The 24,466-nt window shown below is 44.1% G+C and overlaps 1 protein-coding gene across 1 annotated transcript; it reads left to right on the top strand.

Moving 5' to 3' along the window:
• Window positions 1-24,300, top strand: BRI3 (brain protein I3). The gene is made up of 3 exons (XM_067550935.1): window positions 1-490; window positions 3,189-3,297; window positions 23,429-24,300. Exons 1-3 carry the CDS (start codon window positions 313-315, stop codon window positions 23,559-23,561), a joined length of 420 nt encoding a protein of 139 aa, XP_067407036.1. The 5' UTR covers window positions 1-312; the 3' UTR covers window positions 23,562-24,300.
• Window positions 24,301-24,466: the final 166 nt, after the last annotated feature.

Genomic DNA, 24,466 nt, shown 5'->3' with positions numbered 1-24,466 from the left:
TTTCCTGCGGCGGCCGGAGAGTCACCGGGGCTCGCTGGGGAGCCGCGTCACGTGAGCTCGGTCTTGTGACCGGCCCGAGCGCTGCCGAGGGAGGCGCACGTTCCTGCTGGCTGGGGGCGCCTGGGCTCGGCGACTCCTCGGTGGCGGCGAACCGAGACTCGGCGCCCCTCTCCGCGGCGCTCTTCTCCCCTTCGCCCGGGGGGCGGCGCTGGGAAAGTTGGGCGCTGAGGCGCTGTTTCCTCGCCCCTCCCCGCGGCTCGGGAGGGTCTGTGCTGCTCCCTGCCCGGGGCGGGCGCCTCGCTCCGTCCCGCCATGGATAACAAGCCTCTTCTGCAGGAGCGACCCCCCGCCTACAGCCCGGCCCTGCAGGGCGGCGGGGGCGACTACGGACAGAGCAACTATGGGGCCATCCCCCCTCCTCAGAGTCAGCCCGGCTTCCAGCCTCCTCCGCCCTACCCCTTCCCCAGTGCTGCTACTGCTACTGCTGCAGGTGGGTCCGGGTGCCGGGCCGGGCCGGGCCGGGGGGGCAGCGAGGCCCGCCCGCTGTGTGTTGTGGAGACGGCCCGTCCCTGGCTCGGGTTAGGGGGTGGGGGAAGCAAAACAAACTTTGCGGAACTCTGGGAGGTGCGGTCAGGCGGGCTGCCGCCGGGTTCCAGCCCCCCTCTCCCAGTAAAACGAGTGTGGGCTGAGCTTGGTGTGTAGATCTGATGCAGAGGGGGGTTGTGTGTATGTGTGTGGGGGGGCTGTGTGTGTGTGAGTGAGAAACTAGTGTGGAAACGGGTTACTAAAGTCTTGCGAGCAAATACATCCTTCCTCTTCCCTTCCTCCCGTCCCAAATGCACGCATAAGCCCAGGAATTGCTGTGCTCCAGAAGCCAAGGCAACGCTGTAGAAATGTCTGTCTGTCTGTCTCTCGTCTGGGACTTGCAAGTCGAACAAACTCTTCTTTTGAAGTCAAATTGAAATATTCTGCCTGGTATTCGGGCTATGTCAAAAGGAGGGCTGCGCTGATCTGGTTGCCAGAGACACTAGCTCTCTTGGGGAAAGTTTTGTGGCCTGTCTAATCAAAACCTAGCTGCTTGTGCATGAAACCATAGTATTATTGGGCTGTCGTAGGAGAAATTCACAATTGCTTTGCTAAACAGTTGTGTGCCACTTCTACCTAAAACCAGTGTTAATTGCCCTCAGTGCCTTGGTTAATACTCAAGCTGGAGTAGAAAACAAGTTGGTCAGGCATGCCAGATATTATAAAAGCTCCTCCCTTTTTTCCAATTTAATACTGCTTGTAGGGTACAGTGTGTGTGTGTTTTATTTACCTAGCTGTATTTGTGTTCTGCTGTCATTAACTATTGAGCTACTGTACTACCCTTATTTTGAAGAGGGGTGGAATTATCAGGACTTCATATGAAGATACACACATTAGTACTTGAAGTTGGACTTAATCTTTCTAAAGCTACAATTTACCATCCACACAGTCCACCTGTTCTCCTGGTTAAATGTGGTGGTTTCTAATATAAATGTACTGTTAGTTCTAGAGATTTCAGCAGCTCAGTGTAACCCTTCCATTGACTATGAAATTATTATGACTTGGATCTAGTTAAAGAAACAAAGTTAGACTATTGGCAACTGCTAAGTGGAAAAAGAAAAATTCTACAACATTTTGAGGAATGGTTCAGAAGGGGAAAAACTAATGCATCAGATGGATACTAAATGCCAGATCCTGTAAAGACTGAAGCACATACTTAACTTCATGTATTGTGAGTAGTCCCAAATGGGACTATTCACAGTGCATAAAATTAAGCACGTACCTTTAGGCTTGGGACCATGTATATTTGATTACTATTTTCTCAGTAAATCAAAGCACTTGCCCACAAAAACCCCAGGAATTATTTTAACTTTACTAGTATGTTTAATGGATTTCCTAGGATTCCTTAATGAATAAGGACAGAACCATATTTAAGGTAAGCAACTTCCCCAAAACACCACAACTTGGGAGGCGCAAGGAGCCTCATCCTTTGATGTAGTAATACCCTGCCAAATAGGAAAAACTGCACTATATCATTGCACAGTCTCTCTTTAAACAACAAGCTTGTTATTGCATTTCTGAGGCTTGTATGAGGATGATTTGTAAAATAGTTTGCTCTCTAAATACAGCTATATAAAACAAAAACACACAAGCTAGTTGGCCAGTTTGGGTCTTCCAAGAGATTTCAGTTCCCATTATTCAAGACTGCTCATCCATTTTCTTACTACTACCATGTGTGCCCCCTCAACCCCACCCCTGATAAACTGTAACAAATATACAGTACTAGAACACGTGGAAGTTGTCAGGTTGGCACGCATCCTGTCTCCACCAGTTTGGTTGCCTTGGTGGGACAGAGGTTTGAGAAATAACCCTCAGAACTGAAAATTGTGACCCTTGTTCAGTTAAACTGTTTTTCCTCCTCTTCTCCAGTAATACTAAAATAAAATCTTTGAAGTTAATTATTAGCTCTGCATGATTTTAGATTGTGAAATTGTACGAGATATTCAGGCCTATGAAACAATTTTGCAAAAAAGCATGCTAATTATTATGTCCTCTTCAGAAGGGTTTGTTCAACTCTGCCTCTGATACATGTTCTTGTATGTATCCTCCCAACTCCTGAGGAATACATCTTTGGAGCCATAGTCTTGTCATATGCAATGAGTTTTTAAAATGTCTCATTCAGATTACAGTTCCATGTTAAGCAGATCCTCAGCCATATCTACTCTACAGACTTCTGCAAATGTAGCTATGTTGTTCAGTGGGGGAGAGGAGATGTGATTTCTGACTGACCTAGCTGTGCTGGTGTGTTTAAAAAAAACAACCACCACCAAAAAACCAAATCCTAGTGTATGCACAGTTATACCAGAAACTGTGCTTTTGCTGGTATAGCTTGTTTTGCTCAGGGGTAGGGGTTGGAATAAGCTATAAAGCACAGTTTTGCTAGTACAAATTGTGTACATACCAAGAGTTCTTTGCTGGTATAGTATAGCTATAATGGCAAAGTGCTCCTAGTGTAGAATTGGCCCTGTAGTACCAAATATTTTTCTGTTGTGGAAAATGAAATCTACCCTTCCCTTCAAGTTACCATTATCTAAGGAACCATTGTGTCCTTTATCTGTAAAGAATTTTGACCAGAAGTTGACTTGCATTTCTCTTTGTTCTAGGATATGCTGCACCACCACCACAGCATAACTATCCCAACATGTACACCATCATTCAACAGCCAACTACCACCACTTCTGTTGTAGTGGTTGGAGGTTGTCCTGCCTGCAGGTACAGTTGTCCTCTCAGTTTTTCAGTTCTTAAAATAAATTCAGTCTTATTTACAGATCTCTGGCCTTGCAACCATAGATGCCTTGGCTTTAAATATCAAAATGGAATTAGTTGAATATTTATATATAAGTACTGGTGGGATGGTCTCACTCATTCCATTCAGTGATGCTGGAGTGAAACTTTCTGTGATTTGGTTATGACCATAGTCCCTTTTGTCACCTACCAGTGCCATGGAAGAGACTCCTACACAAAACCCACATGTGGGATCCCAGTCAGCTCTGTTGAATTTCCTTCTCTAGGTTCATGAAGCAAACCTGGGATTTTTTTCTTCCCCTGCACTTGCTGAAACTATGGCTGAAGTAATGAGCAGGTTGTTTTCTTGGTGGGGGGTGGCTTCTTGTTTGTATTGGTACAATAGTGATGATTCTAGGAATGTGGAAGTTTTGTTTGCTGCAGAAGAGCTGGCAGATTAAAAACATAGACGGCTGATTAACAGCAAGGTGTTAATCCAAGATCGAGCATGGGAGCCAGAAAAGATTAATGGCAAGTTCCTCTATTAATTAAGAAGACCATACTTTTTTAAGCCACTGCTGGTCACTGAAGAAAAGTTAGGATGCTCTAAGGAAAGGGATAGAGAATACTGGACATATGCCACCATATACATTGATTATGCTTCCTCTCCTGGTTCAGCCCAGCTCCAAAAGAATAGAGGAGAGAGAGGATGTTCACAACAGGTGATGAGATCAGATCATTTCTGGGGCAAATCCTGGGCTTTTTTTATGATCAGTCTTAACCCCTGCAAATGCAGGGTGCTGAGCTCCTTCAACTTCCACTGAAGTGGATGAGAGTTGTACTTGCAGGATCTTGTCCTGGAGCAGGACCTCAGAGAATTGGGCCTTTCTGTAGCAATTCAAAGATCCGTGTGTAGGAGATACACCACTTGTGCTATTCTGGTTATCAAGCTCTGTTGTGCTAGAATAAGATTCTAATGAGTCTCAACACTAATAAGATGATACGTATGAGGCATCCTCTGGCCTTTGTGGAATTGAATTATATGGCGGGGAGTCAGAGATGGTCTAAGTATGACCTCTTCCTAGAAAGGTGAAGCCAAAAAATGGAGGCTTTTAGAATGCTGTGTAAGAGCTCCAGAGGGGTAGCCGTGTTAGTCTGTATACAGCAAAAACAACGAGGGTCCTGTTGCACCTTAAAGACCAACAAATTCCTGCAGGCATAAGCTTTCATGGACTGCAACCCACTTATGCCCGCAGGAATTTTAGTCTTTAAGGTGCGACAGGACTCTCGTTGTTTTTGTGTAAGAGCTGATGCTGTTGAACTAATCAGTCTAGGCTGGAAAAACTGTAGCAGCTAAATAATTCAGGCTAGATAGTAGGTGTACATTTTTAAGAGAAAAGGTAACTAATCATTGGACTGCTTAACTGGGGATGTGGTGGATTCTCTGTCATTTGAAGTTGTTAAATCAAGATGGGAGGTCTCTCTAAAAATGATTTAACTCAACTGGAAAACACAGAATTTTACCTAGTAATTCCTCCGTCAGGCCAGGTTTATTCTAGTCTGACTTTCTGTATAGAAAAGATCATAATGGTCCCTTTTCGCCTTAAAATCTATGAATCTGAAAGGAAATTTAATTTGAAAATTGTGACTGTTCTGCACTAGACTAAACATCAGTGGCCTCTTACAGATCTTTTTATATAATTCTTGTTTCTCTTTCTGTTAGTAACTCCCTCAGCATGTCATGGAGGATTTCTTGGAAGATTCAGATTTGAAAATGTAACCTCTAGCCCAAGATCCCTTTCTAGGTGGTGAAACTTACTTGGACACCAAAGCTCAGGCTTTTGAAGGGGTTTACTGTTGAAGGGGTTTACTGTTTAGTCCAGACATGTGTAATGCGCTGGGGGGTGGTGCAGATATGATACGATGAGGAAGTCTGAGTCTTTCAGAAATCAGTGTTAAGTCTTTGCTTAAATAGAGTCCCTCTTCTAAACTGCCTACATGCCTCTCTCTGCGTACTTCATTCCCACTGTCTGATTTAAATGTCTGAAGAAGCAATAGAATACCAAAACTTGAACGCTCCTGCTTTGACTAACTGTCGGATTGATAGTGTTGTGTTGGAAGCTCTCGTCAGGCAAGAGGAGAATGGGGTTGGGTGCAGACATACTGGAAGCTCAATCCATTCTAGGAAGAATGTGTGTCTAGGAACTCCCACCCTCAGACATAAGGGATGCTCTATTGTCTGGGTCATCTCTGCCTCTGTCTAATTTGAGAACAGAGCTTTTAATCCTTGAATTCTCAAGGACTGTGCAGCAATGTTACTCCTAGTTCTTTAGTCTGAAAAATGTATTAGATGACATGTCTTGATTTTGAAGATGTTTGGCCCAGTTGCACTTTTGCAGTATCCTAAAGATGGCATAAATCTAACAACCACCAAGTGCTGTAGCATAAGCGGGTTTAGAAAAAGAACCACAAGATCACGATGCTAAGATGAACTTTGCTGTAATACCGTTGGCTGTATTGTTTAACTCAGAATTAGTCAGACTCTAGACAGGAGAAACTCCCACTGATTTTGTTATGTTTAGTACTTTTAGGTTTTCTCTGCAATAGCTGAGAATCTTGAATGTAGAACTGGTGTTAGAGGAGTGTAAATGTGCTCTGATTAATGCAGAAATCTAGTCCCTATGTGGTTTTGGATACTTCTCATGCTTTTAATAGTGACTTTGTACAGGTCTGTTAGGAAATCTCACAGTGGGCACACTAATCCTTGTGGGCTTTCTTCGATCCTGAACTGTGTGTTTTGTGATACACTTCTTAGACTGATTCTGTGCTTGTAGTGGCACTACAAATTGGGTTATTGAGGCTCTAGAGGCTAGCTTTAAATGCCCTCACTTTGCAAATTTAAATCCCACACTTGTGCCTTTTAGCTAATTGTAAATTGCCTGGGTGGAGATGTCCTATGCAGTGTGTGTTTACATATATTACACTGCCTAAGATGATGTAGGAAACTAATATAAAATAAAATTGCCTGAAACTATTTTATACAATTGATGGTTTGTTTTGTTTGTTTTTTAAAAATCCAAACCCCACTAAGCCAGCTTTTCTTTCATGCCACCTTGGTGTTTCCAGAAAGGTCCTGCCATGTTAAGAGACAGACAAAATGATTAATGTGTGCAGATTATCTTGCTTGCAGCTGTGGGGGGACATAATTTATGGTGAGGATTATGATGAATTAGTATCTTCAGGTATAGCTGTGGGATATAACTTTTTTCAGTGTGCGCATGTGTGCGCATGCGCTTATCCAAATTGGGTAAAAAAAAATTGCCGCCATGCCCCCCTCATTCCCCCAGAACACATTGCACTGTCAGAGGCCAGACTTCTTCAACAAGATCAGACACATACAGTACTAGTCTGCCATCTGGATATGTTTTGAGATACTATACTGCTTATTGCCACAAGTTTTACTACTCTGAGTGATTATCCTGGAATGATAAATTAGCTACAGGAAGACAGGGACTATAGGCTAGAATTTTCAAACATGGATGTCTAAAATTAGGCACCTCTCAAAGAGCTACACTTTTTTTTTGGAGGTGATTAATGTGAGTAGTGCATCCACGTGGCCATAATGTGGTTTTTAAAAAAAATGTAAATCTGAAATATTGCCACCTTGTAGTGGGGTACAGACATTATTCCCAAACAGTGAGGTGACTGCTGTCCATTTCATTTCTTGCCTTGGCATGATAGGTCATTCCCTTAGTTAGATCTTCAGCAGAAGCCAGTGCTTCTAAATTAGTGCAGGCCCAGCAGCTGCTCAGCACTGATACTGCAATGCTTATGCACGTTTCCTAATGTGCATCCTGGTAGTGCCTAGAGACACCCCCATCCCATTGTGCTAGTCACTGTGTAGGCATAACTGTGTCTTTTCTACTGTCCCTCTCTCCCATATCCCCAATATCTAGAACTTAAATGATGCGCTCTGCTCAGTATTCTTCTTGGGAATCTGTTGTCAATTAATTCACTTGCAAGCAGTAAAATGTTCAAAGGACACAGTCAGCCTAGTCCTGCCTTTTAAACCATTTTATATCCCTAAGAACAGCTGCAAACTTCACAAATCTAGCTTCTTGCCATGCCATCACTCATTTGCCCAAACTAAGAAGTGCAAGGAAATCAAGGGCCTATCTACACGGCTCCTGGGAGAGTATGCTTCCCAGGGTGGGACAGTCAGTAGGACAGTGGGCAGATGAGCAGTAACTCTGCTTGAACTAGCACATAAAAATAAATGTGGCAGTGGTGGCTTGGACTCCAGAGCACAAACCCACCCAACCCTGTTGGTGCATGGTCGGGCAGTTAGCCTGAACTGTCACCAGCTGAGGTGGGCACACTGCTATTTTTAGCACACTAGCTCAAGCAGAACTAGCATGTGTCTGTCTATTTGCAGGGGGAGGTATCTTCCCAATTGAAATATAGACATCCCCTTAAATACTTGTCAGTCTTCTGTACTTCTCAGTGCTGCAGTGTTTGGGGGGGACAAAGTGCAAGGCAATATTTAATTTTTTTTAAAATTAATTTGTTTTAATTTAAAAAGAAATGAGTGTTTTTCTTGGCCTATTTGCAAATGCTTGGTGTGTGTGTTTGGTGGGTTTTTGTTTTTTTAAATCTAGGTCAGTGGGGGGATTCCTGTGGTGGCATAGAGCTGGTGTTGCCAGCCCTCCACTGCCACCTGCATTCCTGGGTGTAATGATAGTGGAAGGTGTGTGGCTAGAGTGCTAGGGCTGTGGTAATCCCTGCCCAGTGAAATGGCCACTTGGGTGTTGTTGGAATTGGGGAAAACCTGGTGACTCTGTTGACATGGGGAATAATTAGTGTTGTTGCAGCTTGTAGGAAGTGAAAATTCCGAAGGGACTTATCTAAGATTGATGCTATAACCAGGAACCCAGGAGCTGGTGACAGAGGTTGCTGCAAAAACAAGACCCAAATGTGACTGAAAACTAAGTAGCTCACTACTCCGTATTACACAGCATGCAGTAAATGTGCTGTGCTGTATGTACAAATTGCAGAGACAGAATTCATTGCTGTTAAAAGTTAGCAGTGGTGCTGCTCTGCTGTAGTTTGGGGGCTGAAGAGGTTAGGACAAGGAACACACTAAAGCGTTATGCAAGCTCAAATCAAAGAAAGCCTTGAGTCAACTGCTAGATTTGCCGTATCATTTGGAGTTGCTGGCCACAACAAAATTGTTCACCCAGACATTTGAAATGTTTCTCAGTCCTGTAAGAAAACTGTACCAGAACATGCCACTGGTAGAAGCAAGCCTGCTTTCAGAGTGTAGAAAAGAGTACAATGGGGTTGCTAATACTCAGCTGGGTCACAAAAGACAGATGAGTGCAGATATTTCAGAATTCTCTGCTAGGTTATTCATCCTCCTGGGACTGTCTAGTTTGAGAGAAATAAATTTAAACAGTTAGATCTCTTGTTAATAAAATAGATTTTCAGACATCTGTCTCATTAATTGCATGAATGCGTCACTTAATAGGTTTCTATAAAAATGCTAAAGTAATTTGGGCCTCAGCTTTCAGCCTGTATTGTGGATGAATCCTTCCTCTGTTCAGTTTTAGAATGCCTGAGCTGATGGAGAAGTTGCTGCAATAATAAATTATTTGCCCAGGTGTCTGTAATTGGTACAGTGTGCAGGATTTATCAGTGTAATGGGAGGTTGCAGTGAGAAGGAAAAGGGCTTTTTGCCCATTGGATATTCATATGAATCTGGCTCGGGACAGAAGTGACCCAAGGTTGATGGCTGTACACAGGCTGTGAGAAATGAATAGCTAAATCTCAGCCCTGTTCGTAGCAGGCAGATGTCCACCTTGCAAAGCTCACCTAGGCTTCTAATTGGCCACTCATTGGCAGTCTCAGTGATGAGGCCAAGGAGTTAAACAGGTATCGGGACTGACATTATGTAGAGAGAGCCTATCTAGAAGGAGACTCAGATGTGTGGTGATTGTGATACTGTTGTTTCCAGTACTCAGGATATTCCCTAAAGCATGGGGAAGCCTAGGTAACACCATCTGTTACATACTCAGGTATTTTGACTCCTATAACATTCAGCCTAAAAGTGCCAACTCTTGTGTTAAATTGTAGTAACTTTTGTGTACTTGATATTTTCCATCGCTGCAGCTCTGGCTCTTACAATGGGCTTAAGATGTTAATGTTCTGATAATTCCTTTAAAGCTAACATTTATCAAAAGGTTAATCATTCTCATCAATAAGCCTTTGAAACTAAATTACTTTTCCTTACTGAATGAGCAGCTGTAGTGTAGCTTAAATGTGAGACTCTGCTGCAGTATAAATAAACCTTCCCTTTTTATTTTTAGACACTGAGTGGTGTAGCTTTAAAACCACATTAAAGCTGCTTATGCTGTAGGACAAACATTACTTTTGGCTAGATAAATTATGTACAGATTGAGTGCAGAAACTCTCTGTAATTTATTATCTAAAATGAAGAGATTTACATAAGGAACAGACTAAAATATTAGTGTTCTGTGACTCCGTTTGAAAGTAGCTTCCCCTTCTAAATGTAGTAACGGGCTAAGAAAAGACAGTGTGCCTAGGCATGCTCCATCTGTATCTTGGAGATGACATGAACCAATGAATGCCAAACCATTGTCCATGTAGTCAGGATATGACTACAGATAAGCTTCTGTTGTGGGAATCGTTTTTTGAAATAATATGCATGTTATGAGGAAATCCCCCATGGTACGCTCCAGTTTTTTCCCCAATGGTAGTCGCATGTAACTGGCTTAATTTATTAATCCATGCTCCTCCTTTGTCCCTGACGCTGGGATGTTCCGATACTTCTTGTGTCTTGCTCTGTCACTGAGAGTGACTTGTCCCTGTGTCTGATATCTGGCATGGATAGGTGACAGTTTCCTGACTGGTAAAAGGCTGTGCTGGGCATTTTGCACTGCCAAAAAACCCCTCCAAATAACTTTTTCCTGTAGGGGAGAAAGGTGCTCAAAACACGTTCTACTTACTGCATCGAGCATGTCTGTTTAGTAGCAGAATCAGACCATAGGAGCTGATTCTTAAGAGGGTTAAGTGTAACAGCTTAGACTGCAGCCATCACCTCTGAAGTTTATAGTTGTTTAGGGCTGACCAGAAATACCCTGATTGAGTCCTTTTATGTATTGGCTTAATCATAGTGTCTGTTTTTTAAGGCTAGCTCAGAGTTAGGCTACTTATTCCTTTATAATTAAATGTAATGGCCCAAGGGTCACAGAGGATGGGTGAATGGGAGGGGGAGAGGGCGAATAAATTTATAATTAGCTAAATGTAGGGAACAAGGAAAAATGTTTTGCTACAGGAAACTACAATGACTCCATATATACTTGATGGGAACAGTGAATGTATGTGAATGCAAAAGATCGCATTAATGTCATGCTAAGAATACACAGTCAGGAAGTGCAAGAACCTTAAACATAGTGTGTTATATGCTCACATTCAATTATGTTATACATTTTCAAAAGTAATGTAATTTTTTTTTTAGGTGTGCAATTTGACTCCTATAACTGAGTCTGACATTTTGTTCTCCAGGGCATGGGTGCTTATGCCCCAAAATCGAAGCACCCAAAATCACCAGTCTCTCTAGAAATTGTAGGCCTTTTATCTTAGGCCCTAAAGTTGGTGTGTGTGTGGGGGGGGGGAAAGAAGGGGGGTGGTGGTGGTAAGTTGCATAGTTAACCAGGGGGGAAAAATAGTAAGGAATGGCCTGAGTTCCAGAAGTCCTAAGCCAGCTGCCTGTGACTTTCCCAGATCCATTTTTAGGTACACAAATGTCTGTAACATCAAGCACCAGGGCTTGAAGTTTTTGGCCATCTATTTCTGTGTTCCGTTTCACCTTCCCTGTAACTAGGCTTTGTCCAAATAGCTATGGGATGCCTATCTTAATATTTGACCTACATTAGCTGACGGTTCTCCCGAAGGATGTTCATTCCAGCTTTGTGTATGTGAAAGTTACGACACTCTTTACTGATGTAAATAAGGAACTGGAACACAATCTGATCCTAGTGGGAGTCAAGGTGGATTGGACTCAGTGCAAAGAAGTCACAGTGAAAGGGGTAACCTTGTACACAGATCTTTCCTTCTGCTTATGTTTCAGCAGATGGATGCTAAAACTCCACTCCTTCCAAAAAAAGTGCTGTTGCGTTCCTAATCCCTAGCCATAGCCAATTAAGCAATAAGCTCATACAGTTTCTCTCCAATGTTCTGTCTTATCAGACTGTTTCTTAAAGCTGACTGTTAATGGCTGTGCTAGTGTAGACCTGATGATGGCATTTTAACTACAGAACTTCAACCTGCTCAAAGCCAGTTTTGCCATCATTCAATTCAAGTGTGTCCATGTCTTGTCTACAGTAACGCTAATGCTTTTGCTGCTGGGACTACAATGGTGGGAAATCTTAAATCTGGTGTAGACAAGGCCCTTTTACTTTTTTTTTTTTTTTCAATAAACAAGCCTACCCCAAAGTGCAGAAGGCTGCATTCTGCTGCTGTTGAGCAACACCCTCCATGATGACTTCAGTTAGGCTGCGGCAGGCCAGTTCTATAGCACGGCAAGTGCAGGAATTGCGTTTGTTAATTTCGCCATTTTAAACTTCCTATCGACAATAAAAGTGTGTGTTCTTCTTATTACTGGATTTTTTCCCATGTTGCAGGAAGGCAGAAGGTCTGAAGGGCTCTTTACCTTAGAGTGTCTGTGGTTCTTAGAAATGTCTGGTGTCCACCTGGATTGCACTCTTGGTGCAGATATGCACCAGATCAGATTCTTTTGCCCAGCAGTGTCTGTTGGGGCTGTGCCTGTGCCCTATATATCTTCATATCCTCCCTCTCACCCCTCTCCTCGATGGCATAAAGGGCAGCACTGGCCCAGCCATCCCTCAGTCCTTGGCCCACACACAATCCCAGAGGAATAGGACCCCACAGTAGTGGGGAAGAAGTCAGAGTAGCGGAATCCATGCGGATGATATATCTCGGAGAGCCACATTTACTCTAAGGGAAGCAACCGTACTTTGCTCTTCCAGTACTTGTCCACATGGATTCCAGTCTTGCTGATTTAAGAATCTGTTGTCTGTTTGCTTGGAGGTGGATAGTAGGAGTCTTGCTTACACAATGACTGCAGGGCAGCCCTACCACAATGGACCTGTGATCTAGAAGCTTCTACCAAAGAACAGTATCTTGTAAGTGTGTGGATGAAGCTGCATAAGCTGCCCTATCAGTTTCAGAAATAGGGATGTTCTTAGGCAGCAGAGGTTGCCTGAGCTCTATAGGATGAGCTCTAACGTGGCTAGAGGCCTCTAACTTAGGTAGCTTATAGCATGTTTTTGATGATCTCAGCATATTGCCTGACCTTTAGCCCTATCAGCAAAGACCACAAACAAAGGCTCTGAATGTGCTCCTGAATGATCATCCTGTTAAGTTAGCATGTCAATGCTCTTACTACATCAACTGAATGAAGTTTAGCTTCTCCTGGGGTTGAGTGAGGCTTGGGGAAGAAAACTGGGAGATAAAAAAATTGGTTCATCTGGAACTTGGAAACAACTTTGGGCAATAACTTAAATGAGGCCTGACAGTGACCTGGTCCTTATAAAACACAGTCTCGGGGAGTTCTCCACCTCCCCACCCTGAGGGTCTGAATCTCCTTTACCTTCCAGTTGCTGTAATGGCAGCCTTCATTAATGATAGGATTGGGAACAAGTAGCTAAGGGCACAAAGGGACCTTCAACCCTGTTAACACTGTACTGAGCTTCCAAGAAGGAAGGGGCTTCCAAACTGGGGTGGAGCTATGAATGAGCTCTTAAAAGAATCTAGCCACTGTAGAATGAAAAAATAGTATGGCCTGGGATAGGAGAGTGATGTGCAGATATCACTGCTAGATGGACTCTTCTGGAACTACTAAAGCCTAGATCATTGCATACTCCGGGATTGTGGCAATTGGTGTTCAGAGAGACAGATGGTGCTGAGATGCCCAAATTGTTTTCCATTTCCTTTTAGCTTTGTACGTCCATCTAGCTGAGGCTTTTCTGCTTTAGAGCAGAATGTTCTGAACTTCAGCTGAGCAGCTTCTTTCAGTGGATGGCAACTAGCCAGTATCCAGGCTGTCAGATGTAGTGATGCTGAGTCTGGGTATAGAATGTGACTGTTCTGTGAGATTGTGGGATAGAGTTGGCAAAGTGAGCGGGGGCTGTGTTGAAAGTTAAGCAGATCCTTCACAGCCAGGGCTCCCAGGGCCTGCTAAGGAGCCCGGAGCTTGGAAGCCCAGGCTTGCTGGAGCCCTTGGTTCACCGGGACAGGAGGGAGGACTGATCCATAGCAATGTCCTTCTTAGAACCTAAGGAAGCTTTCATGGAGTACTTCTGAGTCTGCTTGGAAAAAGAGTGGCTGATGGCGCAGTGGTCTGGTCAGGGATGTGCCCTTCATCAGAACAAAAAAGGCACATTGCGTGCCTGTGTTTTAAACTCTGGAAATCTAGCTTCTGCCATAAAGGTGCGAGTCCTGCTACTTCAGGGAAAGGGTGGGGGGGATTCTAAACCTTCTAATGAGCTATGGAAAATTAGTATGGGGAGGGGAGAATTAAAACCCAACTGGAAAACTAAATTGCTGAACCGGAGGGCAGGCATACAGTTAAAGATTGCAGTGGCTCAGCTGTAGCACTTCAGTGAAGATGCTACCTATACTGATGGGGGGACTTCTGTTGGTGTAGGTGCTTCACCTCCACAAGAGGCAATAGCTGTGTCAGTGGGAGAAGGCATTCTGTCGACATAGCACTGTCTACACAGAGGGTAGGTCAGTATAATTATGTCGCTCAGGGGTGTGGATTTTTCACATCCGTGATGAAATTATACCGATGTAAGTTTTGTAGTGCACACCTCGCCTGCCCAAGTTGTAGAGAAGCAGGCAGGCGCTGCCAGGCTTCAGTCTCATTGCCACAGGCAATAAGGAGGAACTAAGGGATGGCTGTGCCTGCATTGCCCTTTGTGCCCTTGGTTTGGGGGAGGCAAGCACCAGGCACCGAGGGTGTGGGGGTAGCCCCCTCAGATGCTGCTGGCTAAAAGATTGTGACTTGGCACACGTGCCACACGAGTGGAATCTGTGTGGCCTACCACTTTTCCTTCTCTCACTCTTCCCAGGGAGGAATTGCATTTAGGGACATAATGCTAGGAATGCCCCCAAATAATTACTGCCAGTGTTATTTCTACTATGGAAATACTTTTACTGTGACTGGCTGAATCAGTCAGCTCCTATGTCATGAGCACTTTGTGGGTGCTGATGTTGAATAACTTAAATCTTCTTGACATTTTGCCTCTTATGCAGCATAGTGTGCCTAACACCTAATATGCTGCTGGGTTGTAATGCTGTGTGTGTTGGTGGGGTCAGGGGAATGGCTTTTTCCTAAGCTAACCAAGAAACTAAACTTTGGTAGACACGTCAGGCAACAGAAGAATTGCCTGTGGACTCTGTGGTTTTTAGCTCCCCCTCTTCCCTCATTTCATTCGTTTAACTTGTACAGTAGGTGCTTGATTTGCCCTTTATCATTAGTGAAACCACAGCAGTTCAGCACTGGCACCTTGCCTGTCAAAGCATACTGTGATGCTAGCTACATCAAGGTCACTCCTTTTGTCTTTCTCTGCACAGGGTAGTCCAAGAGGACATGCCTTGTTAAATCAAATAAGTGCTGTTGCTAATCCTAGGTTATAACTTCAGCCTATTTAATGAAAATGTTCAATTTACTGTTTTCTAAATCTGAAAATTCAAGGCTCTCTAGCTGAGGTTTTCAGAGGTGATGTCATTTTTTTTGGCATGCTCAGAGCATGCTCTGTATGAAAGTCAGGCACTAGGATTGAAAATCCTCTTAAATTCTCATTTGTCTGTTGCTTCTGACATCCAGTAGAAAACTAGCTATAGAAATAAAAGCACTACACCAAAGCCAGACTATAAACCAGAAAAGCCCAGCCAGTGTTGGAGAAGATGGAACTCTGATCCATCCCCAGGGATGGTGTGTCTAGGGTCTAGGCTGGATGGCAAACAGCAGCAGAAAGGTCGTAGGCAGTTTTATGGCAAACCGATTCTGGGGTAGGGACAGGAAGCACCTTTTGAGCATCTGAATCTTTCTAATAGGTCATCAGCAGCAACCATTATTACTGTGAAAGCCATAGGCTAATCCATGCATCTTCATTTGACACTTATTCCTATGATTTGTGAAGCCTGTATGTGGATCTCTAAAATAATAGCCCTGTGTGTGTGTTTGAGCCTTTTAATCAGCATTTCCCAAGCTGAAGTGTTAGTGATGATGAGTCCTAAACATTGCAAATGCAAAACTATGAATTTTTTCTTCCTCGGTAACACACCTCTCTCTCATCCCACTATGGTGGTAAAGTTGCATGTCAGCATTCGCACTTCTTATTTGTTGTGGTCAGAACTGTAAATGATAACAGCCAATAGTCCTTTACATGTGAATTATAATCCACTGCTTTCTGTAGTATTTAATATTTGTTCTTCCACATCCTCTTCCCAGAGTAGATCTGTGACAATTTTAGGGAGTGTGCTGGCAGTTACAGGAAACAGACGGACCAAGCTGTACAGTAGCATGAAGTAATAGCTTATTTGCATGTGGCTGGCTTCACTACTGATGGTACTAGTCACTATGGAATCCTTGCAGGATCATGTTGCAGTTGGGCTGGGAGGATTACTGTATGCTCCTGGATGCACTTTTCAGGGCCCAGTGAAAGGACATTTGATCTGTATTAAGTACTGGAGGGGGGAAGGACCTCTTTATAGCTAGACTTTTCATTCAAGAAGTGAGACTTGAAATCTGCATCTCTTTACTGCATAGCTATTTTTAGCCTGGCTAGATAATACTAATTACCTTCCTTAGTAGAGTGCTCTGGGGACAAACCGTGTTTGGAACTTTTATCCATCAAGCCCATTTTAAAGAGAAACTGAAGCACAGACTGTGTCCACGTTCACCCTGAGGTGAGTGGCAGAGCTGGAGATGAAAACCAGATTTCCTGGAGGCAAGGCAGTAATCCTGCTGCTGACTCCTACCAAAGAGCCATAAGAGTGGCTGTTCCATAGTGTGCTTCAGAGGCAGAGAGGCTTTTGTGTCTGAGTATAGATCTGAATGTTACCAGCCATGAGGGGAAATGGGCCACATTGTGCAAAAGGGATCTGGGCATCCTTGCTTGCTTTCAAGGCTTCCAATTATGTGATTGGATCAAACTGCGATGAGGAGGGCATTTTTATTAAACTCTGCTTTGTCTAGTGAGGATTCCATATCTCTTCCGTGAAGTAGGATGCACTTTTTACAGTGGGATACACAAGGTCTGAGGTTGGACATAGGAACCATTTCATTTAATGTAGCTTGCCTAATTTGGCATAGTTGACATGGTGGATTCTATTCTTGACTAGAAAGGTCTCTTGGTTTCCTTCAGAGGTAATGAAGACTTGCGAGAGTTCCTTCAGCCTGACTGTTTATGTATGACTTGTGCTTTACTTTCCAGTCTTCATACTTTTCTCTAGATCTGATGTTCTGTGGCAGGGTTCCCAAATTTTTTGTCATCACGACTCCATTTTAATGAAGTCTTTCCTGCTGGGACCCCAGACGGCATGGTGTCCTCCACATACTAGGATTGCTGTGACCCCATCTGCTGATGGCGTGACCCCATTTGGGAGGTCATGACCCACAGTTTGGGAACCGCTGTTCTGTGGGGTGCATCTGGGAGTGGGTTAACACGTCACTGGTTGCTCCGAGTACGTGCTTGTGATGTTTACTGTCTGGGGTAAGGTGGTACTTTCCAAAGCATCTTGCAAGCTCACTTGGCCCCTGGTCTTTTGGGGATGTGCCATACTGGCTGGTCTAGTTTCCAAATGGGAGCAGTGAACTCTAATTTCTATTGTAAGAGTTGGTTGTCAATCTAGGACCAGTATGAAGATGAATTGCAGCTGTGTGAATGGGGCTGGAGACTACTTGGACTAACCCCATGGTTTGTGTAGTGGATATGAGGGCTTGAGCCTGTATTGTTAATCATCCAAACAAGTGTTCAGTTTCCCAGGACAATAGTTTTCAAATTCTAGTTCTAGACTTACTAGCAATACTTTAAATTATGGCTGGAAGAGCCACTGGGTGGCCTGTACAACATGGGGATTAATGTTTAACCTTTTGTGTGAAGATTCTGAATTGAATTTATCTTGGGCATGGCCTACGCTGCAGAGTTAGTTCAAGGTAAGGCAGCTTACCTCAACCTAATTATGTCATTGTACACACTGCAGCCTTGCTGCCACCAATGTAAGTGCCCTACGACACTGACATATTAAACTCCACCTCCACAAGAGGTGTAGGGCTTCCATCCATGTAGCTAGGCTGATGCAGAGTCCATGTAGACACTACAAGTTACTTTATATGGGCTGTGATGGAGCTGTGAAATTGACAAGAATGCTGGGCTGTCACTCCAGGATGGGGGGGGCCCTCTAGCTAGAGCCTGGCGGTTCCCCTCTTGGAGCCAGGCTCCCCCAACCTAGTGGCTCCCTGAGCGCTGCCCGGGAGCTGCCCAGACTCTGGGCATGGCGTTCCCTGCTGGGAGCCCAGGGGGGGCAGCAGGGAGCCTGAGGTGAGGGCCACCCTCCACACTACCCCTCAAGTCTGTGGAAGCACTCCTGGTGAGGATGTGCACCACCAACAGAGGGAGGGTAGTGTGGACATGGACCACCACAGTAATTACTACGGTTGTTGTAAGTCAACCTAATGTAGGTTGACTTAAGTTTCTAGTGTAGACCTGCCCAAAGTCGTCTTTTTGCATCTGAGGTTGGAAGAATACGCTGCTGTGGTGTAGCTGACTCTTAGGCTTGAGCTGTGCGAGGATGAGCCAAAGCAATCAAAAAGGAAGATTGAATTGTTACTGGGTATTCTTAATCTTATTGACACCTCCGCGGCAGTGGAGCCATCGGATTTTGGACTGAACCCTGACAAGGAAGTGGAGCTGAAGGATGACCTACAGCCAGGGAGCAGTTTGGTTGCTGAGGTTGGGAGTCAGGAGCTGTTCTCGACCCCAGAAGGCTACAGCCAGCCCCAGCCTTTCAGCTCTGGCGCTCAGGATGCAGGAGAGGGGAGCTCTGGTAAGTGTGTTGAAGCTGATGCTGCTTGTATACTGGAAGCATGGGGGTCATCAGGTTGTCTAAAACATACAAGTAGTTGAAGGGATAGTGCACGGGAGTAGCTGTGTTTGTGTTTGCATGTGCTTTCCCGTTCCCTTGCGGATCTAGGCTGTACAGCTGAGAAGCACGTTAATGCATGCTGAGATTTCGTGGGTATCCTCTGGTGTGACCTCTAGGAAACTTTCTTGGGAGTACTCCCCCATTCTCTGCCTCAGATTCTTGGGCAGAGCAGCTGTGTTTCTACCCTCATTGTAGGTCACTTTCCCATGCCAATTGGCAATCGCTTGAGCAGGGACCAAAGCAGCACATAGTCGTGCAGCATAGGGACCCAGTTTGAAGCTGCTTGCATGGAGGAGATGCATCCTAGCATCCTTGCTGACTCTAAGGAGTGAAATATCTGCTTCTGTGGCCCCTGCCTGTGGAGAATGGTGGCACAATTTGAAATTTGTTTTCCCTATGTACCTGCATTTATGTCCCAAGCAGCACCCACCCAGAACCTAGACCTATTTGTATGGTCACTTCCCCCACAAACTCACCATTCTCAGGCTGATCAAGGAGCTGTACTATGCGCAGGGGGACCGTGAGAATGAGGTGTGTTTCACAATGATTCATGTGTACTGGTAGGGCACTCACAATAATGGTTTTGTTAATTGTTTCTTGTTCTTACACAGATGTGACTTTTGCAGCCAAGGCCCCTACACAGGCGGACTGCCTATGACTGATAAGGAAGCGACCCCAGAGAAGCAAGGAGGAAATGTTCCAGGAACAACTCCTGTCCTCTGAGGTGTCCAAAAGAGAGAAAAGGGCATGGAAACAATCAATATCAGAATCTTAGAAGATGGACAGACAGGAACAGAAGGAAAACCAGGAGAGAATTTTAGCTGTCCATGTGTGCATGATCAAGGCCATGGTGGCTCAGACAGAGCTTCTAAAGCGGGGGTGGACAATACATTTTCGCAGAGGGACCACTCAATGAATTTGGTAAGTTGTTGCAGGCCTGAGCCACAAGTTCGGGAAGTGACCAGCTGAGAAACTAAGCTGCTTGACGCTCCAATTACCTTTGGGCTGCTTCAGTGATTCTCCGCTGGTCACTTCCCAAACTTCCTGCTTCTGGCTACGTGACCAGAAGCTGGAAGTTTGGGTAGTGACCAGCCGAAAGCTGCCTGATGCTCCAGGGTAGCACTCCTTCATGGCAGGCCAGACAGAAATGTTAGGTGGGCCGGATTTTGCCCACCCCTGTTCTAAAGACAATAGTGTCATTGCAGACACAGTTCATGCAAGCTCAGGCTCCCCCCTTCAGCCGCAGCAGAGTTTCTTTCCCTGCACTCCACCAACTCCCCTTACAAATTCCCACCAAAATCACAGGCCGTCTCGCTACCCCCGTCACTCCACCCCCCCAACAACTATGAGAACAACAGCTGAACTTGCATGCAGTTGTCATAGCTGGCACTGCCACCCACTACTTTCTTCTCTCTAGGATTTGTTTGTTGTGTGATGTTTTGTGTTTAATAATAAAAGTAAGCTCTCAAAACAAGAAGCACTCTTTATTTATGTGTTGAACATATGTGCACCTGCCGCCGACATGCACGTACAGCTTTATAGTGGTCATAGAATGTTGCAGCGCAGTTTCAGAAAACACCTGATGGGTTCTCATTGTTAAAATGGGCCCTCAATGCCTCCCTTATGCGTATGGCCCCCCGTTGTGCCCCTCTAATACCCCCGACATCTGACTGCTCGTATTCAATGCAAGGCGATCTGCCTTTGTGGTCCACCTAGTGACAAACTTCTCACCCTTCGCTTCGCTTCACATAAATTATGGAGCATAGAGCAGGCAGCTATAACTACAGGAATATTGTCCTCATTTAAGTCCAGCCTGCCATAAAGGCATCTCCAGTGCACCTTTAACCTGCCAAACGCACCTTCAACAGTCATTTGGCACCTGTTCAGCCTGTTTATTGAAGCACTCCTTGCTGCTGTCCAGGTTGCCTGTGGAAGGCTTCATGAGCAATGGCATTAGTGGGTAGGCTGGGTCTCCCAGGATCACTATAGGCATCTCAACATCCCCTGTTGTAATCTTCTTGTCTGGAAAAAGTCCCTGCTTGTAACTTTTGGTACAGGCCAGTGTTCCTGAAGATACATACATCATGCACCATTCCTGACCAACCCACGCTGATATCCGTGAAACACCCACAGAGATCCACAAATGCCTGCAGTACCATAGAGAAGAACCTCTTTCTATTGATGTACTCAGTCGCAAGATGGTCTGGTGCCAAAATTGGGATGTGTGCCATCTATTGCCCTGCCACTGTTAGGGAATTCCATTGCTGCGAATCCATCCACTATTTCTCTCACTGCCCAGAATCACAGTCCTTCGCAGCAGAATACAATTAATGGCCCTGCACACGTGATAAGACAGCTTCAACCGTGGACTTGCTGATTCCACACTGGTTAGCGACTGACTGATCGCAGTCTGGAGTTGTCAGCTTCCACACAGCGATTGCCATGGGCTTCTCCACTGAGAGGGCAGCTCTCATACTGGTGTCCTTGCACCACAAGGTAGGGCCAGCTCTGCACAGAGTTCCATGAAGGTGGCTTTGCACATACGAAAGTTCTAGAGCCACTGCTCGTCATCCCAAACCCGCAGAATGATGCGATCCCACAACTCAGTCCTTGTCTCACGTGCTCAGAAGTGGCGGTTCACTGTATGTAGATGCTCCGTGAATGACAACAGTAATGTGATGCTGTTTGTCTGCATGTCACTCAGCAGGTCAGGCTCCTCGCATTCCTGTTCCAGTTTAGAGTTCACGATGTACCATGTGACCAACCACCATGTGTTCAGAATGCTGAAAGCAACAGTGGAGAGTAACACGGGAGTCATCTGTTCAGATGGTGGGCGCACAGTGAACAACAGGGAGCTGTTGAAAAAAATGGCACTAGTCGCTGCCAGCAACGCAATGAATGACTGCACAGAAATGCAATGCACCATGGTGCATTGAGCCAGCACGCATGCTACTCTGCGCTCTTCTCCCCCATCCCAGAATTCCTAGTGGCAGAAGCTGCTGAGTTGCATGGTGGGATAGCTGCCCACAATACACCGCCTTCACTGTCGATATTTCCACACCAAGTGTGGATGCGTTTTTGCGACAAAATGAGTGCTGTATGGACGGGCGCGAGCACTGTAATGATAATGCCTTTTCATCACCAAAAAAACTACCATCGACAAAACTTTCTAGTGTAGACAAGGCCTTGCGTGAGTATTGCTTTTCACTGTGGTTTCCTCTTGTCATTTGACTGCCACGCTGGAAGTTGAAAGATCACATATCTTAAATGGCAAATCTAGATTTGTGTGTTCTGTTCAAAATCAAAACAAATCTTGAAAAATATCCTTGTCAATCAACTGACTACTTAGAAACTAAATATTGAAACCTTGTGTTTGCATAGCTACTTGTAGTCATGTGCAGTGTACTGAGAATATTTTCACTAGGACTGAATTGCAAGGACTGTAGGATTCAGAGTGGCAGGGTAAAAAAAAAATTAATAAAAATTGCAACAAAATGCATGTATGTCTTCAATGGCAGGATCAATTAAAGTTTTATTTAAATACTTTTCAAATTTTAAATCAAACTTGCATTTTGCCAGTTCTTACCTTCCCATTTTAGTCTCCAATTGCTAAATTGCATGTCTAGCACTAATTTCTTTAGTTTCCTGTGAGATGGGAGGATCCCAGAGTACAGGCTACAGCCCAAGCCAGAACTAGTACATTGCAATTAAACAGCTTCTAGGCCAAGCCCCCTGAGTCTAAGTCAACTGCCACGAGCCTGCCCCTGGTTTTTAATTGCATTGTAGCCATCCTTATGAGTACTGTGTAGATGTACCCTTGGGGGAATTCTGCACCAAAAAAAATTAAAAATTCTGCACATTTTAAAATTCTGCATATTGTTTGTCAAACTAACATACTATAATCACCTGTTTCTCTTATTTTGGTAACTTACTTCAAAATACCTGTCCCCAAATATGTCAGTAACAATACAGACAAAGATTTGGACAATGTTTTTTGACAAATAGATTCCTTACTAGACATGTTCATGCAGAACTTGATGTATCTTTATTGACAGTTATCTTGTTTCAGTGAAATTAAATATTTTTGTTTCAAGTCATTGTACAAAGTGTTGTACAAAAACAACTTGGCCTAAGAGGGCGCTAGTGTTCTTAAGGACTGTTTTGTGTCTGTCTAATGTCTTGTCCAAGTTCAAGCTTCTATGTGTATTACAAGGTTTGGGTCACACCACTGTAATGGGTGGGGGGGGTTTGTGAGTTAATGGTAGTTTAGTTTTAGGATAGCAGGTGGCTAGCAGGGGGAAACAGAGACTCAGGTATAGTGAGTGGGTGGGTGGGTCATGTACATTGTTTGCCAGCCAACACCCCTTCGTCTCCAGAGGTGGTATGCATACCTGTGCGGGGGGGCGGGTGGGTTCAGGCTGGCAGGGAATATGAGGGAGGGTGGTGCCACTAGGGTTGTGTGCACAGACATTCTATGTATAAGTAACTAATACATTTGAAACATGCAAAACTGGCAAAGAAGTGTGTTGGTGGAAATCACAAATTTTGCATGAAAAAATAAAATTCTGCAGGGACCATTAATTCTGTGCAAATTCTGCATTGTGCAGTGGTGCAGAATTCCAGCAGGAGTAACACAGGGACAGTCAGGAAAATTAAAGCAGATCAACTAAAAGCGTGAAGTTAAAGTGCATTCAGCCTCAAGCAGACACTTGGCATGTAAAATTTCAGCCCAGGCAGTTAATTTGGCAAATTTTATAAGCAATTGAAAACTAATTATTATGAAGTGTGAGGAAACTTTTAACAGGAAGAGCTCCTACAATGTCAGCAGGCGTTTTGTGACTTAACTCTTTCTTTCCTTCCACAGAGTTGGTGTATTGGAGGACACCTTCACCTGTCTTGGTGTTTTGTGTGCCATCGTATTCTTTCCAATTGGAATTCTGTTCTGTCTTGCTCTGAGGCAACGAAGATGTCCTAACTGTGGAGCAACTTTTGGTTAAGGGATCAACATGAACAGGCTTATGGAGGCCACACTTATTGTAGTACTTGTTTCTAATGTAAATGTCATGTACAATCATTTTATTTGATTATGCTTCAGACCTGTTTTGTAAAGTGTGATGAAATTATAGTCTTGCATGTGAAAACTTAATCTGTTTTATGAGCATGTGCATTGCAAAACATGAAAACCCACCTTGTTTCCATGTTTAATGGCACCTTTAAACTTAAAAATAAAACTGTTTTCTCTTTTTGCAATCTTCACAACTTGTGGCAAGGTTGAATCTTCTATCAAAAAAAAAATTCCTTCAAGTATCAGCTGATTCTGTCTAACTCCATCTATGCACACTGTCACCATGTACTTTTTTAAAAGAACAAGTTAATCACTTAATGTCCTTTGTATCAGATTAAAAACATAGTTTGTATGCATACAATCAAACTATCTGCTGTGTTGTGAAATTCCAGAGGTTTAAAGTAAGAAGTCTAGAAAGATTCTAACCATAGAAGTGATCTATTATGGATGGGGGGGCTGGGGACTGGTGCTGGTCAACATTTTTTCACAATTTGAAAAGGTTGGGAGAGAAACTAATTCTCATGTCAACTCCTTGCATTTTTTTGACCAACTATAGACCATGTTTTTAAAACGTTTTGTTTGGACTAGCTCTGACCATATGCTCCACAGGATAAAAGAACTAGAAACTTACTTCCGGGGGAGAAGCTGTGTAGAGATACTAACATTCACAACTTGGAGAATTTCAAGACATGATAAAAATAGATGCTGTTGTATTTTATCAGTTATGGGGCAGAAGTCTCTTCAGAATCCTTTACAAGTGGAGAAGATGAGATAACAAGATAGCAACTGAAAGGCTGCAAAAAATCTGCTAGACATGAGTAACAGAATGGGTATTCT

This window comes from Emydura macquarii, unplaced genomic scaffold (genome assembly GCF_026122565.2).
Source record: "Emydura macquarii macquarii isolate MOO-44397 ecotype Brisbane River unplaced genomic scaffold, CSIRO-AGI_Emac_v2 contig_1348, whole genome shotgun sequence".
In the NCBI taxonomy this organism is placed as follows: Eukaryota; Metazoa; Chordata; order Testudines; family Chelidae; genus Emydura; species Emydura macquarii.
Note: the sequence above shows the minus strand (reverse complement) of the source record. Positions and strands in the feature narration are given on the sequence as shown.